This window comes from Elephas maximus, chromosome 13 (genome assembly GCF_024166365.1).
Source record: "Elephas maximus indicus isolate mEleMax1 chromosome 13, mEleMax1 primary haplotype, whole genome shotgun sequence".
In the NCBI taxonomy this organism is placed as follows: Eukaryota; Metazoa; Chordata; class Mammalia; order Proboscidea; family Elephantidae; genus Elephas; species Elephas maximus.
In genome coordinates, this window is record NC_064831.1 from 33,430,910 (window position 1) to 33,450,205 (window position 19,296).

At 38.7% G+C, this 19,296-nt stretch overlaps 2 protein-coding genes across 2 annotated transcripts in view; one reads left to right on the top strand and one right to left on the bottom strand.

The window, feature by feature from the left end:
• LRBA (LPS responsive beige-like anchor protein) overlaps positions 1 to 19,296 on the top strand; it is a 769,624-nt gene that overhangs the window by 432,841 nt on the left and 317,487 nt on the right. The window contains exon 41 of the mRNA XM_049905216.1: positions 2,467 to 2,603. Coding sequence (XP_049761173.1) covers positions 2,467 to 2,603 — 137 coding nt within the window. The remainder of the gene's footprint in view (positions 1 to 2,466; positions 2,604 to 19,296) is intronic.
• Positions 6,173 to 8,139, bottom strand: MAB21L2 (mab-21 like 2). Its single transcript, XM_049905215.1, has one exon. The coding sequence runs from the start codon at positions 7,654 to 7,656 to the stop codon at positions 6,577 to 6,579; it is 1,080 nt and encodes a 359-aa protein (XP_049761172.1). The 5' UTR covers positions 7,657 to 8,139; the 3' UTR covers positions 6,173 to 6,576.

Genomic DNA, 19,296 nt, shown 5'->3' on the forward strand with positions numbered 1-19,296 from the left:
TTACACCCACAATTGCATTAATTAAAGATTGTTTTTTGTCCTACCAGACATTTCCCCCCTCACCTTCAACACTGTGTCCCCATTACTTTTCGATGGTATGAGTCAGAATCGACTCCACTCGACGGCAACGGATTTTTTTTTTTTGTATTGTTGCCTTACCCTCCTCATTTTATTGTTTTTGTTTTATGATTACTTTTCACTGAAAAAGGAAAAATTTAAAAAGCAGCAACAGCAAAACATAATTGCTTACACATCCCACACGGGGTTACCAAGTCATATAAAACGGGCTAGAAGTGAAAATTCTGCCAGTTGTTTTGTAAATAAGGCTCAGAGGCAGATGTACTGTTTGCCTTGGTATATAAGCCTTGGTGAACGTGCCGCATGCGCGTTTAGCTCTCTCAAAAAATCAATTCCAAGAGTGCTGTGGCTCTTCACAGAATTTGCGTATTTTATGTGATGTTGGAATTTTGATTTGCCCTCTGCAGATTTTCAGTTTTACTTCTCTTATGGGAAAAATTCTCTTATTTAGCCTGAAATTTTAGTCATTCATTCAGTGGTTTTTTGTGTTTTTTTTTTTTTTCCCCAATGCCAATTGCTCTGTCCCTCAAGGAGAAAAGTCTGAAAGATTCTACAGTAATTTCTATTGGTGAAAAATTATATAATATTTCATTTTAATAATTTTAATTTGAGAGAAAAAGTGTTAGAAATCTTTTATTTGGCTATACATTTGCAACCTGTGATACCATATAAAAACAGAAGATGGTATCTTCTCTGATGACTGGAAATGTCTCTGTAAAGTAAAATAAAATTAACTGGAGCATATTGTTAAAGGATTTCTGGTGGTAGTGGAGGGTAAGGTGGATACTGCTGTTCTCTAGTCTTTTCCTTCATGTCCATTTATCCATTTCCTCCTCTATTTTGCCTCTTCTTGCTACTGGTAATACATTCATACAGTAATAGAGGTGAAAGGGGAGTTTAATTATATAATCTTGACAATGGCAATAGGATTAAGAAGTAATCCACACTAATAAAGTGGTGTGGGTTAGAAATGAAGTGGAAATTGTCAGGGGTCTTCTGTAGGGCCTAGGCTGCCCCAGCTTCTGCCACTGTCTGCTTACCCTGTAATTGAATGTCTGAGAGTGATTGAAAAAATGTTATTTCTTCTCAGGATTACATGCTAATGTACAGAGGGCAAAGGGAGACAGCAAAAGAACACATAGCTGCTTATTTCATCCATTTATAGGGATGAGCTTTGGGAAATCATGACTGTTCTGTAGCTATCTGCTGCCCATCTGCAAACACAATGTATTCGTACGTTGGGAATAGAGGGCAGAACCTGCTCTGATCTCCACAGACCATCCCTTCTATTGTCCTACTGGCACACATTAAGATTGATGTGAGATTAAGGACCATCCCCCTTCTAACAATTGATGGAAATGTCAATTCATCTGAATTTTGAGACACGTATTCACCCATTGATTACCTGAATAGGTGTACCTTGTTTATAGGCACTATATTAATTCAGAACTCTAAGTGCCAATCTTCTCTTTTGCTGTTTTCTTCCCCTGTAGGGTTTGTATAGTGAGGAATTGGCATGGGGTTTCAAATTCTTACTGTATCTCTACATTAATATATGTTATAAAATTATTACTCTCAGTCCTTGTTTTAGATTTATATCTAATATACTTTATGCCGTTCTATCTTTAGTGAATCTATTGTTTTCCGTAGCAGTCTGATTTGTCTCTTTGATAAGCCCTGTGGAGATTTGATTATTCCAATAAAAATTCATTCACTTGGAAACCCACCCTCCAGCTGTTTACTCCCAGAGTCCCTGAACTACACTAATATTAGATTTGTAAGCATTGAACAATATTTAACAGTAGAAAAGAAGGCTTAGAAAAGAAGTATTTTTACCAGTCTTTCATGAGGTGAAGTTACTATGGAAGAGGTTTTGTGTCAACCTGGCACAAGATCTTTGTATCAGAGAATATGGCCTAACATTTCCCACGTCACCAATAAGCCAGTGATCTTTTTGTAGTCATGCCTCAGCCAAACTCTAAGCTAACCTTTGGCCTTGGGAGCCTGTGGAGGTTTCCTGCTCCTGGATGTTGTTCCATGTTGTTTGATAGCCTGAGGCTTGTTTTTTAAATGGAATGTGGTTGGACTTATTTAGGCAGAGCCACCTTTCTTACCGAGAGGCGAACACCAAAGCTTTGCAGACTCCCTGTAAAATAATTGCATCCTAGTTTACTGTGATCTTTAACCATATGTTATAAATCTAATATGAGAATCCTGACTTTTCAGCAGAAGGTTCGGGATGGATCAGATATGTAAGTGTAGAAGGAGTTGGTAAACAAGTTGGTACTAGAGGTGTGAATTAAAAAATTACATAGTCTCTGATCCAATCTATTTGATTTTTGAGAACTGTCACTCCAACTTGTGTGGCTTGTCTTTTTCTTTTGGCAGGTCCTGTAAGCTTGAGCACGCCAGCTCAGATTGTGGCCCCCTCTGTTGTGGTAAAGGGCACTCTTTCTGTCACGTCCTTTGAGCTCTATTTTGAGGTAGATGAAGAGGATCCTAACTTCAAGAAAATCGACCCTAGGGTGAGGAGATGAAGAGGGGGGTTTCATTTTTATGAAATTTTCTTATGGTGGGATGGTGGGCCACTGTTGGGTGGGATTGGCATCGGTAAAATCTGGCAGATTTAGTTTGAATTTCTTGCTGAGTTTCCTCTGCTTACATGCAAGGCAGCTTTTTTTTTTTTTTAAGCTTATGATTCCCTTACCAGCTAGTTAGATTATTGAAGTTCATTGAGATTCAAAAACAATTTCCACTTAATTGCATCTATCATTAGCTCATTCGAAGAGGATAAAAAACCTTAGGGAACATCGTCTATAAATGTATTTTGCCTCAAAGGGTCCAGGGTGAATTAAGCTACAAAATTCAGTGAGATTGAGAGTGGAATTATTTTCTTTAGCCTTTATGTTTTCTGGATATAATACCAATATATCACTCTCCTTGCTTTGTCTCTGTGACTTACTACTCTGTTGTGCACGCACGCATGTTTTGTGTGTGTGAGATACCTCTGTTTCCTATTACCTAGCGTAGATTTTACAAGGCACTGCATAATTTCCTATTCTTAAATGAAAATGTAATTTCCCCTTTAAAATGTATTTCTGATTACCTTTCAGACCTTGGCAACTTTATTTTTACTAAGAAATGTTTGTGGCATAGCCGTAAAGCCAAAATTAGGTTTTATTTCAAGAAAGTGAATGGTAGAATTCCTTCAGAGAAGAAAAAGTCTCTTTAAAAGCAAGCAAAAGAGGAAACCTGTAGAAAGAGAAGTTGTTTGAAAAATCGGAATAATTTATTTATAGACTGATGGCTAACACACATACACATACACACATACATTCTGAGTTTATTGGTAGAAGGTTTTTTAAAATTGTATGTGAATTATTAAATCTTAATGATTTTGGAAGCATTTCAAAGTAGCTCTTAATGAAAATGTTATAATTTTATTAAACACCTTGCAAACAAACATGTTTTATGCATGTTTCCAGCGCTTTGTTTCAGTATTGCTGCCTTTATTAAGATGATTAGATAAACTGTGTGACAGGAAGGCTGTGATGGAACTATTGTGTTGAGGTTGATAATTCATCTAATCTGATGTAGAAAAAACTTCACACTAGTTCTGAATTTACATCAGTCAGTAAAATTTTCTACTTTACTACGTGGCTGAAATGTTTGACAATGTATTTTACCTTCTTTAGGAAAGGAAGGTAACCAACATTACTTAAAACTCTCATTTCTGGTAGTTTTTGAGTTTAATTCAGAATATTTTATTATGCTTTTGGACACAAATGGCTTAAAATCTAAAATCTGATTAATTTAAAGATGTCTCATGAATTATTCTCAGAACCTCCGACAGTCTTTAAGATTAAGCTCTGTGAAGTTATTTGCTCCTTTGGGTGAAGTTATAACTTTTATATCTCTCTGGTCTTATTCTATGCAGCATCATTAAAATTTTTTCCCTGTTGCTGGTGAAGTACCAGATCTTTAAGCCGAATCACAGCAGTCATCTTGTACTATTACAACTTGCCTAATACTCCAGAAATCAAAACTCTTGGTAATTTATACTTGCTAGAAAATTTCTCCTAATTAGTTGAAGAATTTTTTATTTCGTGTAGACATTTGTACTTTATGTATTTTGTAAACGAGGAAATTTGTGCTGCTGCGTTTTTTTTGTTTTTTTTTTTTCTTGGTGGTATCTGCATTAAATGAAGAAATGAGGATACTGAATTTGGGGGATTTTTGGTCTTTTGCAGCATTGTCAAGACTTAAAAACTTTTTGTGGTAGGGAGATTTGTGTCTAATGTAAATTTGTGACTAATGTTGTAGATGCTTTTGTGAGTTAAAAAATGATCATCTTAAGATACTATTTTTATCTTTTAAACTGAATACTCTACCCTTAGATCATTTCCTTTGTAAATATAAGCATTTACTGATTGCTTTGTAAATGCTGTTAAGAATCAAAAAACATTTTCCCCAGAGAGTAAATGTGTTTTTGTTATTTAAAAAAAAAAAAAAACTAGTATATTTGTCTGAACAACTTAGTATTATGGTGAGTTTATTCTACATCAATAGCCTGAAAGACCAGAAAAATAGACATAAGTAATGTAGGTTGAAAGAATAGAGACGATTCAGAACTGATAAGGTCAAAGTTTATATTTCTACCAGAAAACTTCTTTTACCAGCGGATAGTAGTCTTAGAACTTAAGCCAGTTTTGTCTAGTGAACTGAGTTTCAGAGCCTGAGCAGCTTCCTCGTTTTTCATCCACCTCTGCTGTTGCGCAGCTCATCTCTGATGCACCTCCTCCCCTACTCAAACTTCTTCTGATCTTGAAAATTGCTGTTCAGAACACTTTTTCCTATACCTCTCATTAACGGATCTTCTCAATAAACTAAGAAACAGGACTGATTTCAAAGAACACGTTTTAAATATTATAGGGTCACATCTGACATATATTCTGTACCTGTGTGTGCCTCATCGTTAGCATATTTAATGGCATATATAGTTGTCTTCAAAATGAGGAAGACAAAACAGTTCATTTGGGATGTTCTTAATGTTACTAATTAATTTTCTAATCAATTATTTCCTTGCATTAGAAGGAAACCTTTGTTAAAGTTGAAATCGGTGCACTGGGTTGTCACCTCAGTAAAGCAGGAAGGGAAGGAAGGTACTTTCCTTAGTTGCACATTCTTGGAACAGCAATTTGTCTGTGGTCATAAAAATGATGGCAACATTTTTTTGTTTGAATTGCACATGAGCAGTTTCAGAATAATTTTTGAAATTTGATAAAGATGAGCATAGTTATGGGATTTATAATACAGCCATTTTAAAATGGAAGTCATTAAAAAATCTGGTTTGTTCCTATCACCACCATATGGGGGGTAGGAGTATTCTGCAGTAACTATTGCATTGTTTTGTTGGTGTGATTGTCTGAAGTTTTTATCATTCAAAGCTTGAATAGCACATATGACTAAAAGTAAAGTATTGACTATTCAAAAAAGACCCATAAATATTTCCTTTGCCTTTCAGACACAGATTGAATTTTTTAGACTTATGGTAAAAAAAAAATCGTATCAATTTTTAACATGAAATGGTGTTTATTTTCTGTCTCAAAAGTTAGGATAGAAATATATTTTTTATACTATTTTCTTTTTGCAGATGTGAAATATTACTTTTAATCTTAAAACCCACAAAAATATATTATAGTTGGGTAAAATTAGTAGTTTCTCTTTTCTAAGGATTTTGGTGGCAAATTGTATAGCTAATGGACTGTATTTGTAAATTTTCCAAATCAGACTTTCAATAGAAGCTCCTTGCATTCAGTTCAAGTTCAACTTCTCTTCACTGTAAATTATAACCCTGTGATCTCACCTGCCTTTCTGTAAGAACAATCCACAAAACAGTCAGTGTAAAGTTAAAGTCATATTTTTATTACTGTTTTCAACAAGACTGGTTAAGGTGAGGGTAGAGGTGCAATAGAAGGAAGGGCGCAGTCTGACATTGGCACTGAGATACATTTAACATCAGTAAAACTGTTTTTAAAGAGAAATTTTACATATAGTTAAATAATTTTTTTCACTTGGTGACAACATACAGGCAACCAAAAACAAAATGAAAGGAGAGAGAGAGAGCGCGCGCCAGAGAACGAAGAGGGAAAAGAAGGAAAAGGGGAAAAACTACTATACATTGATTTGAAAATGTACCTTGGGTTTCATTTCGTGGTGGTAAAGTCCGATCGCTTCTTTTGCGTGACCTTTTAAATTCACATTGTTTGGAAGAGAACGATTTTACTTTTGTGCAAGAACGTGATACGTTTTTGTTCGTTTGCCCTCTTTTTGTTTGCTCGTGAATTAACGCAGCTCTTCAGCCCGGTTCATGTTTCTCTCAGGTGGCTTACATAAAAGTTTGTGTGCGGAGTTTCCGCTGTTTGTCGCCGAGTTGTGTGCATTGTGTGTCTGCGAGAGGGAGCCGGTCTGTGTCGCTTTTCAAGCAGCCCCAGCACCCTATAGCTTGTCCAGGCTTTTGGGATTGGTGAGAATCTCCCTGGCCAACCTCCAGGTCTGCTTGGCAGCGCTCTCCAGGGCCGAGTGGGGCTTGCCCTGGAAGAGGTCGAGGTTGGGCAGAAAGTAGTGGGGGCAGCGGCGGCACTGCAGGCAGGAGATGAGCTGCAGCAAGATGCCGTTGAGCCGGTCGCCCAGGCACGCCTCGTCCCAGTCCGTTTCCCGCGGGTGTTTCTCGCACTCGTACAGCAGCAGCGTCTTCATGTGGTAGTTGTTGAGCGGCTGGCCGGGCAGCTCCAGGTGGCGGTCCCTCAGCGTCTTCAGCACCGAGAGGCACTTGTTTCGGCAGCCGCCCATCAGCAGCCGGTTCTCCGCCTCGCCGAACTGGAGCACCCAGGCGTCGCTCTCCGCCGAGCTCTGCTTGCCTGTCAGCGAGTAGCACTCCTTCGAGAGCAAGTTGAATCCCTCGGCCTTGACCTCCGCCACCCGATTGGGGCCCGGCCAGGGGATGTGGGGCATAGGCCACTGCGCCGCGCTGCGAGGCCAGATCCCGGTGCACTTGAACGCCGGAGTGATTTGCACCACGTAGCGCTCGCGGATGCGTAACTTGACCTCACTGGTGTCGGCGATCATTTTGACCACATCCCGATAGCTGCATTTGTCCACCGCCTGTGCCACCAGCGTCTGGAAGCGCGAGCGGATCTTGCGCGCCGAGAGGTATCCGGACGCTGTGATGAACTCGACCCAGAGAGACATGCTCCGCTTCCGTCCATCGCTCAGTTTGAGCACCGCGCAGCCGGGCAGCGAGCCGTCGTCCACGAAGTTGAAGACGCCCATCTGGTTTAGGTAGAGCACCACCTCGAATTCGGTGGGCGAGATGACCTCCAGCCCCTCGTAGCGGGCATCGATCTCGCTCAGGGAGCTGATGAAGCGAGGCTCCTGCACCTCCACTTCCTTGAGCACGTCCGAGACCACCTTACAGACTTCTCGGATGGTCTTGGCGATGGCCGCCTTGCGCGCCTGGCAGCGCTCCGTGTAGTATTTATTGAGCTGGTAAACCAGCTTGGCCTGAGCGGCGATCATGTTGGGGCACAGGTCCGGGCTGTACACCGGCGTCTCGCAGTACGTTGAGGGATCCAAGGCTCACGCACTGGTGGTGGCCCTGCGGCTTGCAAAACAGGCGGTGCGCTCCCCCTACGCCCCACTTTCACTCTTGCTTTCCACCTGGGTTGACCCGCCGACGCTGTCGCCGGCTCACTCTTTGGAAAGCTCTTTTCTCCTCCAGAAAATAAGAAAAAATGTGATCTTTGAAAAAAGTGCCGGCTGGGACTTTTTGTTTTCTCTTGATACGTAAAATGAGAATGATGGTAGGCGACAGAAGGGTAAAGAAAAAAAAATTTTTTTTTTTTTTTTTAAATTTCAGGTTTTCAGGGGGTTGGGCTTAGTTCCCTGCATTCGTGGAAGAGATTGCCCAGAAATCTGAAAACGAAGTCTTTTAAGTGCCAAAGTAAATTTAAAGATAAAAGCGAAACATTTCAGTGGTTCTTTCTTAAACTTCTCTCCCACACTGGTGTGGCTTCTTCACTCTGCGTAGGTGAGTGCCTTCTTCCTCACCCTCCCCCAAATGAAAGGTGAAGGTTGTAATTAATGCCCTGAGAGCTGCGAAGTGCAACTCCGTCCGCGGCACACTCGGAGGTTGCCGGCGCCCTACGCTCTCAGCGTGTTGGTCTCGTCTCTTCTCGGGGGGTCGTGTTGTCGCGCTGTTCCTCTTTTCCTACTGGAGGCGTTTCCTGGACTGGGTTTGTTTGTTTGTAGTGGGTTCGTCTTGTCATTCTCTAGGTGCAAACCTCAGGAAGTTGTTTGATATTCATTTCTGCTTCGTAATTTATAATTTTGGCACTCAAAAAATCTACTTTAATGTGACGAAGTCGTTGCTTGCGTTGCATCTGGGTTGTAGTTATAACGATTCGGGGTTTTCTTCTCCCCCTTTAGGTTGCCTGTACGGATTCCACTTTCGGAGTCGTCTTTCCCTCCTCCCCTGCGACGTCTCTCCCTCTTTCCCTTCAATCTCAATCTCTCTCTCTCTCTCTCTCTCTTTCTCTGTCTTGCTGTTTCCTGGAGTTATTTAGTTTATGAATGGTCCCAGGGCCATCATGAGGGAGGTGGAGCTTCAGTTCCTACAATCGCTATCCGAGCTGTCAGTGCTTTAGCCAATCCCGGAGAGAAGACAGGCACGCTTGGCGGACGGTAGCAGTCACCGCTGCACATGATAAAGAAAGGGGGTAAAGAGAGAAGAAAATAAGAGGGGATGGTACAAGCCAAACGCTCGCACACATTTCACAGCCTCCTCTTCTTTATCCTCCTTTCTCATCAATTGCAAGGAAGAAAAAGAGAAAGTCTATGTAAATGAGACTCTCTTGAAGATGGCAGGAATAATCAGGGAGAGTAGTTCGGGAAGGTTTACTTTTTTTGGTAACCTATCAACACTGTAAGGAAGAGGCACAAACTCTAACAAAAATTACTTTGGCGTGAAGGCAAGTGGGAGAAGGAAAGGCAATCTTGGAAAGGACCCAGGGCTTCGCCTTGTGCAAAGTGTTCCTCTTTCCTTCCCCCCCTCCCATTGTTGCCTAGAGCCCGAGTGATTGCTGTATGTGTGTACCAGTGGGGGGTGGAAGGGATATAGAATGAGGATGTATGACCATAAATCTCCTTTCAGTCATTTCCATAGCTGTTGAAAAAAAGGGGCAGGGCAAAAATAGTCCAAGCACCTTGTTTGATAATTATTTCATAATTAAGATTCAGATATATTTGATACCATTATTTTATTGTTACCGGAACTAAAAAAAAAAAAACTAGTTACTAGAGGGAAAATATTCTGATTAAGTTGTGAGGAATGGTGCAAATTTATATATGGTAGAATTTTGTAGGACATGCTTTTAAATTACAATAAGCCCTTAAAATTGTTTGAAAAAATAAAAATGAACGGAAGCAAATGTGAACCTGAGTTAGAGTTTTCTTAAAATGTTAATGAAAATCGAATTTTGCATATATTCTCAAGTAGTACAGAGTTTCACTTACAGAATGATTTTATTTTCATAATTGACTCTTGCCTTAAAAGACTTTAGTGCTGCAGAAATCTATAACTACCCTGTTATTGATTACACAGATGGCTTACCTCCCTTGGCATTTCGGTGAAACTCATGCGTGTGTCTTTAGTATATGCGTTCTCCTTACAAGCTGTAATCATTGCAGCCTTTTGGTATTTTAACATTGATGGTTTATGTTTGAACTTAAGGTGTCTGGATTCTGAGTCTTTTTAAAAGACATATTGGTGTGGTGGAAATAGGATTAATTTTGATTTGATTTCGGGGGTTATCTTCCAGCCTTGAAGTATGCGGTAAGAATAAGAATCTTGGAAGCCGACAGGCAAAAACTTCGTTTTGCAAAACCCCATTGTGCGTCTTTGGAAAGATTCGAGGACTTGGCTTGGCCTCCTAAAGGCGGACCAGGAGAACCTGCAATCAGTTGTCTGGGGAAAGTTAATTTCTTCCCCATTTACTTGATGTCAGACACTTGGGCTTTTTACTTCTTTCTTAAGTCTGTGGCGTGGACCACCGGTGCCTCGTTACCTTTCCACTCTTGTTGCCCCTAAGGCCCTTTCTGAAGAACTAGTTGGCTTAAAAAAATTTTTTTTTTTTTTAAATCGAGTCGGAGTTATTGTTTAGGATCAGTCTTCAGTGGCGAGGAGTTGGGAAGAACAGTCCTAAGTAAGCGTACGCGAAACTCTGGGACTGAGAGTTTAAGGCAATTTCTCCGGAATGACTGGGATTTGGGGCGGATGCGGTCTCCAGCCTTCTTGCGGGAAGCAGCCTGTGTCCCGGAACACTTGGCGGCTGAAGGATCGAGAGGAGTCGCGGCGCCTTTGGGATGGGCGCTGGTGGGAAGCCAGGACCCTGTCGGTAACCCGGTTATTCCCCGCGCGGTAACACCCTCGCCCTGGGAAGTATCACTGGGCAGGAGGGGCACTTGGTGCAGGAAGTTGTCTGACCCGCCCGGAGAGGATCCGCGGCAGTCTCTGCAGAGGGCAGTTACTGGGCGGAGACTGATGGCGGGGCTAGAGGGTGCGGCGCTTTCCTTCCCTGCCCCTCGAGGCGGCTGCTTCTCTCTTGCCTCTGGCCGGGAGTGGACGGGAGCGGCCCACGATCCTGCTGGGAGTGAGTGTTTGCAAACAGCCCCGGGGTGACGGGCAGTTGTCCGTTCTCAGGCCTCTCGCGGGGCGCCGCCGGCCCCGGGTCCTCTGAAAGGCTCGGGGCGCCCTCTGCCCGCGCCCTCCTTTCTCTGGCTGGGCGGCCCGGGCCACGCGGGTCTTCGCGCCATCCCTCGCCGGACACCCCAACCCTGCTCTGATCCAGGCTCTGTTAAGCACCACCGAGTTTCCTCGCCCACTTATCCCCGCGTTTCTCCACTTTTCCATACAGAGACTGAGCGATGATAAAAACGTTCCAAATGTTTTGATTTAAAAACAATTCATTACCAATTTACCCTGTCTAAGGTAGATGCTCTAGTAAATAATAAATCAGTTAAACAAAGGCGACTTTAATTTATTGCCCTGCTACTAATTAGAAACATCATTCGAACAATAAACTTAAACACTTCCAGCAATAATGCACCCTCTTGCTGGTCCCCCCACCCTCTCCCCCCATCTCCAGCTCCCTACTCCCTAGCTGCCTGTGCTGCGAGAGCTGCTTCAGCTGTGTGTTTGCGGATCCGCTCTTCCTCTGGCTGAATAATTGAAGGGGGAAACGGTATCTGAGGAGGCTGTAATTGAAGAGCCCCTGTCACCTCTGCTTTTATGTATGTTAGTGTAGAAGTCCATCAGCAGCTCCTTGATGGTGTATTAAAATGAAGTGGCAGCCCCTTCTGCAGAAGATACCGTATTCTATTAAAGGAGACCAAGTGAGAGGGAGAGAAACTCTAGAGGCTAAAAGCCACTTGAAGTCTTCAGACCGATTGATCTGTATTCTCTTGTTATAATCCGTCTCATCATACTTGAGTTAATGAGGCAAAGGAGGGGGAGCGAAATCTGATGGTCCTTGACAAATTCATTAGGGAGGCTGCAGGACATTTTATTTGACTGTTAAACATCTTGTTTGTTTGGTTTAGGCAGTGCCAACATCAGCATGCTTCTGCCCAGAGCTATGGTGTTGGGCTAGCTACAGTTCCTGCAAGGAGAAGGAGGACGCTAAGGGTGTGAATGGGCTTTTTTGTTTTGGATTGCTTGTAGTCAGAACCTGCAGACTTCTCTAGGCTGTACCATCACCATCATTACACTAGGAACATTTTATGAGGATGTAGATAATACCAAGATGGGCATGCTTTTGGTAACTATAAACTAAAGTATGTGTATCTTTAAAACTTCAGTCTGAAAATTCCAATCATTTAAAAAAATTGAATCAAATTATAGCAGTTACTGTATTAGTTGTTACAATTAGTTTTAGTTTTTTGAAATGTAACTGTTTAAGGTCCAGAGAAGTAGCCAGATTACAAATAATATCCTGTTTTTGCTTGCTTATGATTAAATCAACTGGTAATTATCAATTGACTATTCTCTTTAGTGATGAAAAAAAATTAGCTACTTAAACAAATATGATAATCCCAAAAGGCAATTGGCATATTTTAATTTCAGGGCCAATTATACCGGGTACTTTATAAATAGTGCAAAAATAAGGTGATAGGTTGAGGGAGAATATATTTTACAAACCAGAAAATACTTCTAATTAAAGAACAATAGGCAAATAAGCTAAAATGCTAACTTTATAATTTTTTATTCTAAGATAATATAGTACTTGATTTTCTCAAAATTCTCATGAAAAGAAGTAAACGATCCAATTGCATAGACACTTCGGTTATGTATTTCCTCAGCAATTGACTTAAACAGTCTCAGCTGAAGTGCTTTGAGAAGCAAACCCTGTCTTCCATTTATAGGACAACAGTATGGGAGGAAAAAGAAAAAGTAATGCCCTTTGCCTGCCATTTTTGTACATTCCTGCCCTGCTGATGAAGCTTGAACTGCTGTAGGGAATGTATGGATTTGAAAAGAAATGACTCAGTAGTTCATGTTGTGTTTCTCAGAAGCAAAACCAAACTAATGGCTGAAGTCAGTGCTTCTGTACATCTGACAGTTATAATCCTGTTTACATTTCCAGAACATACAGAATTCTTAAACTGTTTTATTTTTTGCTGATCTTTCCTCAGAAATGTGTGTATGGAGTTACAACTTGGTGCATTCTCTATTTTATCAGATCACCGAGACTTATTTTACTATCTGTAGAAATAGTATATAGTATTTCAGTAATCTTTACTAAAGAGTACACACATTTTAGATTATATGATTTTGTTTTCCAGGAAAAGTCTTTAAAAAATAATCAGATTATTTATTGACTTAATATTCTTTGAAGCATTTATGCTTTAGAAAACAAAGGACCACATGTTTACCTGCACTTATTTTATTCTCTAACTTTGAAGCACTTATGTGGTTGCTAAATCTTTATCTACATAATCATTTGACATGTTTATAAAGATGTTTGATTCCTAAGAAAATTCATCATGTTAGGTCAGTGAAAGGTCAGAATGTAAATGGGGAAATAAAACATTATTAAAATCTCTGACTTTAAAAACTATTCCAGTAAAAACGAAAAGTAAATAACAGGTACAATTTGTTAGTGTGTAGTTGATGAAATTTTATTGAAGCAATTATATCAAAATATCTGTAAGAAGCTTTAACAAAAATAGTGGTGAGATTATACTATCCAAATTAAAAGTCAAAGTAAAATTATATTTCATTCTCTTGTCAAGTGATCTAATTTTACAAAACTCTGAAGTATCATAGAGACTGTTTCTAAGCTATTGGTACTTAGTTCACTTTAGTGTCTATCAATTTAAATGGTCAAACATAGTGCTGAAACAAAAGTTTTTTTCCGTCTCACAAAATAGTTTTTTTTTTTTTAAATCTTGTAATCTCTTGATTTGTAACCCAAGGGTATTGTTCTTTTTGAACAGTTTGAATTTAAGATAATGTTCTGTCAGGTAAAAGCAATAGCTTCAGCTTTGCATGTGGTAAGTGTATCAAACTGTACTGAAAGAGAACTTTTTTATGTACTTTTGACTGGTATTGTTTTGTGGGGGCCGTGTAAGTTTGTTTAGATTATCTTGGATAAAATATATGATTATCGATGTTTCCACCTATTAGGCTATTATTAAAGCATAAAAGTCTAATTGTAAAATTTTGGTAGGATGAGAAAAGTGAGAGTATGAAATATGTTAGGTTTTTTCCAAGTTGAATAACGACTGTATATATGAATACTTTATAAACTATACACAATTTGATCTCACCAGATTGTACAACGATAGAGTACAGTACTTGTACTCAGAAACATTAAGTGGCTTTTAACCTGACTGAAAAGTAAATATTGTGTTATTGAGCTAGGATATGAAATTTTAAGAAAACCAAAGTTAATTCAGTGTTTTTTTTTCAGAAGGTGTTTTCATCGAATCTGTGACAGTCTCACTTATGTTGCTGTATGTCTTTCGGGCTTACCAAGAAGTCATTTAGCTTTATCTGATTTTAAATATACACATTTTTTATTTGTAGCAATTAGATTGTTTCCATATATAGTTAAACAGTTTTTCTGGAAATTTAGAGCAAATGAAATTCTTTTTCTTTTAATAATTTGGACATATAAATGTACTTTGAGGTAAATATTAAATTTTACCTCCCAACACACTTTGGCTTCCATAACTCAGTATAATCCTCAACAGATGAAAGGGTATTTTTAGTACATTCAATTCTTAACTATTTAAGGAATGATTATATAATTTGTGGATTATTGTTTGAGGCTCTTTCTTATAGAGAACCAAATTTTACTGATCTTTAATTTTCCAGAAGATGTACAGGAAAATCAGTATTAGTCAATATTGAATTTGATGCTAAAGAAAATCAAAAGCTAATTTTATGATTTAGAGAAGGTGTTAGAGTCTTTGTTTATGAAGATAATACTTTTGACCCACATTATGCAGGATCTGTTTCTTGGGGTTTTAGAGCCACTCATGTTTCCACTTGCCCTTGCGATCAGTGCTAGACATTTATGAAACAGATGACTGAGATTAGGGACATAGATGATACCAGTGCGACACAGTGTTGAAGTTAACTGGTTGGTTCATTTGGAGTCTAAACTGTGACCTTGTCTTAGTAATTCACTGAGCTCCATGTTCTAAACTACCAGTGAACTGAGCTGTACTTTGTTCAAAGTCTAAGGCTTAGCATTATGTTCTATATTTCTTTCAGATTATATGAGACTTTTTTGTTTAAAATTATCAGGAAAGTGTATCATATTGGGTATATTTTGGTATACTTTATGAAAACTAACCATTTTAAATCTTAGTTTATTTTAAAATACATTGGGCCTACAGCACTCTATATTATTGTTGTTAGTAGTAATTTGGCATCAATCTCCTAAAATTACAGGGAATTTTAAATAGACTTAGTGTTATTTTTAATGGAAATGTTAAAAATCTAGCCTATTTCTTCCTTCAATCCTTGTGACTTAGAGTAAAAGTGATGCACAGAGAAGTTTCTCTGATTCCTTGTAGTGAATCAGAGGGCAGCAACCAAAAAAAAAAAAAAATCCTTTACTGGCTCCAATCTATGTATAGAAGACATCTGTGTAGTATAATTGAAATAATATTTGATGATCTAAGGAATGGAAACTTTAACCATCTGAAATAAAGCTAGGATATAAAACAGCTGTCTTGGCCTATGGCTATCAAGGTTCTGCCAGTCTGTTTCTTTTCTGAATTTTCTCTATCTTCCCTTATTATCTTTGGATCCTAAAGAGTCATTCTCTTATTTTCTGACTAGTTTTGTCTGTAGACAAAATCTGGGTTAGTAGGTTTAAATCAGCCTAGATAGAGTGGAAGATCTTTGATCTATGGCTATGACTGTTTGCAAATGATTTGCTTGCTGGGACTAGACACTGTCCATGCCCTTTCACTTTGCTATCAGATAGGTATATACAAAGGACCAGAAAGGCTACCAGATGCATAATTAATCATCATATTAGATCAGTAAAAGGTTTCAACCATACTTAATTAGGTCCTCTATTTCTAATAGTTATTTGTTCTACCTTGGTTTATTGGTCCAGCTCTCTGTATAACATGTCTAATCTTTTCTGCAAATTAGTAAAAAACCTTCTATAAATTGTAGCGTCACTTGAATGATGCAAACCTCTGCATTTTTAAGAAATGTAAGATTGTTGTTGTCACACAGCTTAGGTGATTAGATAAAATAAAAGAGGGCAGTATGAGAGTGTCAGAAGAGCATCAGTCTAGAGAACAAAAAGCCCTGTATTTGTCTCCCGGCGAGGCTACAGACTGTGTCGGTGACCTTGATCCAGTCATATCGCTGCCCACTGTTTTCTCATTTGAAAATGAGGGGTTTGAACAAGATGATCTCTTCTTTTATAGGTAGAAAAGTCTATAATTTTCTACCATTAACATGATCCAAGTTGTTGATATCTTTATTAGTTTGTTTCAAATCAGAAGTCTTTCTGGGGAAGTTTAGACATTTGATGCTTCTCTAAGGTAGGTGGGACTGGGTAAGGTAGGTGGTAGGTGGGACTGGGTAAGGTAGGTGTATGAGTATTTTAACATGAAAAAAATCATAGAAAAGAGTAACTGACAGATGGGTGTAGTCTATATTCTAGATTTAAGGGACAAATTTATAAATTATAGATTGGAGCTAGTTGTGAGACAGATCAAGTAGCAACTTGGAAGAAATTCTAAAAATATGCTAATGATTGCTTAATAGGAGTTGAATCATAATGTGAAATCGAAACAGGTCTTTGCAACACTCTTCTTGTATATTTAGAAGAATAATATGTTTAAAGATGTGCATGAGATTAGCAGGTGTGTTTTTTTCTGAAATGTTAAATAAGCTCTCACTGTTTCTGACATTTTCATTAAGATTGGATGTTCTGTAAATATTAGCTCTTGAAGCCAAAGGAAGTTCAAGTTTACTATAAACTTTTTAAAAAACAGAGTCAACTTTCTCCTTAGAGAGGAAACATTGCTATAAGCAGTTATAATATTACCATGTTCATATTGTGTTAAAAGATAGATCTTAAGCAGGGAAATGATTCTCAAAACATGAGTCACTGAAGAAAGGAAAGTTTTGTACTACTTTCTCATACTTTTCACTTGTTTTCACCAGGAGATCTGACAAGCATAAAAGTGTTAACATCTTTTATTTTACAGATGTTCTTAGTTTTCCCTCAAACTGTAAAAGATGCTGTATCAGAGTACCATGGTAGGAAATAATTTCAACACCTCCTCTCACTTACGTGATAACTTATTATTTGTGCTAAGCTTATGGATATTTTTTGAGGGAGGGAAGGTGAAGCAAGGAAAAATTACGTATTGAGATCTAATTGTTCTCATTTGTAGATACAAGTCAGTCAATCTGCTGTATTTTAAATTCCCTCCAAAATAGTTTTAAATCTGATAGTTGGGTTATTTTTACTTCTGTGTTCATTGCAAGTCCCTCATTAACGCAAGGCAGTACCAGGTGACCACCGAGAGAGTTGTTTGATGGACACTGTGAGTTTGCGAAGTGCAAACCTGAAAGACTGAGAGATGAGAAATGCATTGCTATTTGTGAATTTATGTTTTATCTCACTTCACTTGAAAATTTATGAGTAGCATGGCTTAAGGGTGCTGGAGTTGTGTGTTCTAGGGCTTGCCCCTACTGATAACACCCTTGTTGGCGTGAAAGTGCAATGCAAATTATGACAGTTACAACCTTCTGTTTTGTTTAACCTGTCAGTAGATTTCCTGGCTCAGTGCTGAGGGCAATGGTGTGTTCAGCTAGTCCATATTCACCTAAACTTAAAAGGTCAGGTTTCTACAGGCAAGCCTAGTCAAAGCCTAATTGATGAGGAGGGCAGGGAGACAGAATTTACTGTTCTGTTGGCTAGTTTCATATCGTTAGGTTGTCCTGAAAGCATCAGGCAGTCACAGCCCCTTTCATGTAAGTGCTGACCCTAGACAGGAGCTGACAATCAAAGGAGGCAGCCACAGGAACCAGTGCAAGTAGGCTATTGATTTTTCAGTTAGGTCTAAGTAGTTTGTAGTATGGGTAATGGGTGACAGAAGCAGGTATGTCATTATCAATGAGCTCCAGAACAGTAGCGACAACCCAGCCTCATATTTCCTTCAGCACTGACAGTATGCATCCAGAGGCAGTCAATAAATCGCCCAGCCTTTAACTGACAAGTGACTTGGAGGCTTAGGTTGAGAGGTGGAAGTTATAGAGCCAAACTTCTTTACTTGAACATGTACTAGGTCTTGCGGTGGGGTCAGTAATTATATCGTAACTTTTGGAAGTTTTGTTTTGGAAAAGTCTTTGCAACTTTGAAAATCAGAATATACTTATAAGCTTTTGAGAACTTAAGAAGCCGATTTCCTTAGTTAAGAAATAAAGTTAGAAACAAGCCAGTCGTTTGTAAGCATTCTCTGCGAGGCTATTAAGCTGGGTTATTATGGAATAGTTTTGCTTTTATGTTGTACCAGCTTCTTCTTTAAGCAAAGATATCCCATTTGAAAGTTCAGCTGTTAGAAACTGCTTTTCAAAATCCATTTTACTTCTTAACCTCTTAAATATTTTAACTGCAGACCAACTTTTACTTAAAACTTGAACCATTTGTAAATATGATGTATTAGCCACTAAGCAGTTGCTATTTGACCTTCAAATCCATTTTATATTACTTTTCACAATAAAATAGTCAGAAGGAACATTTCATGATTAAAGTTTGATGAATTATGGTTGCTTCTGAATTTGAAAAGAAATGAGACTGATTATTTTGAAAGTATTTCATATGAATATTTACATTTAAAGATAGATACGATTTATGTTCACTTAAACACAGAAAGTGTGAAGATTTTGCCTTAAAACTACACATGTTGTAAAAGGAATATTAAATAGAGTTATTTTAAATTTAAACCAATCTTTTTTGTTTTTTACAATATGTCAGTAATACAAAGACACGATAATATTTATAAGTAGAAGTAGGAGTTTGGGCTGTACTGGGATCCTTGCAAACTCTATCACATGCTTACATTTAAAAAAGAAACCTTTAAACAAATTGAAATAGAACAGGAAAGTAAATGTCTTTAAAACTTCCTTAAACAGGCTCTCGCCACAGTGTCTTGCTTCGCGCGATGATGGCGCACAGAACCAGAGTGTAAGTGAGGTTGTGGCATCGTCTCTGCAGAGTGCTGTGCATGGCCGCGTGAATCATTTCATTTGTCCAATGCAATTAGAAATTCTTTTTTTTCTCTCTTAGTTACAGAATGGCACAATGAAGGTATGGCTGCCGAAATACTGAAATAGGTTTTTAAAATTTGCAGTGATGTGTCTGTGTGAATACTCACTTTTTTTTAAAAAAAAAAAATACAAATTCACAGTGTAGTGGAAGAAGGCTACTCTTGAAGTGTTGTTGTCTCCAGTTTAAAGAAGCTTTGGGGTTGTGTAATTAATGTATGAGGGGAAATCTTATTCAGATCTTTAGAATTAGGCACTTTTTGTGACTTACTGAGTCTTAAAGCAGGATTCGTTTTAGATGAATCATTTTTCCTCTATTAATTGTTCACCTAATCTGTGTTTTTCTT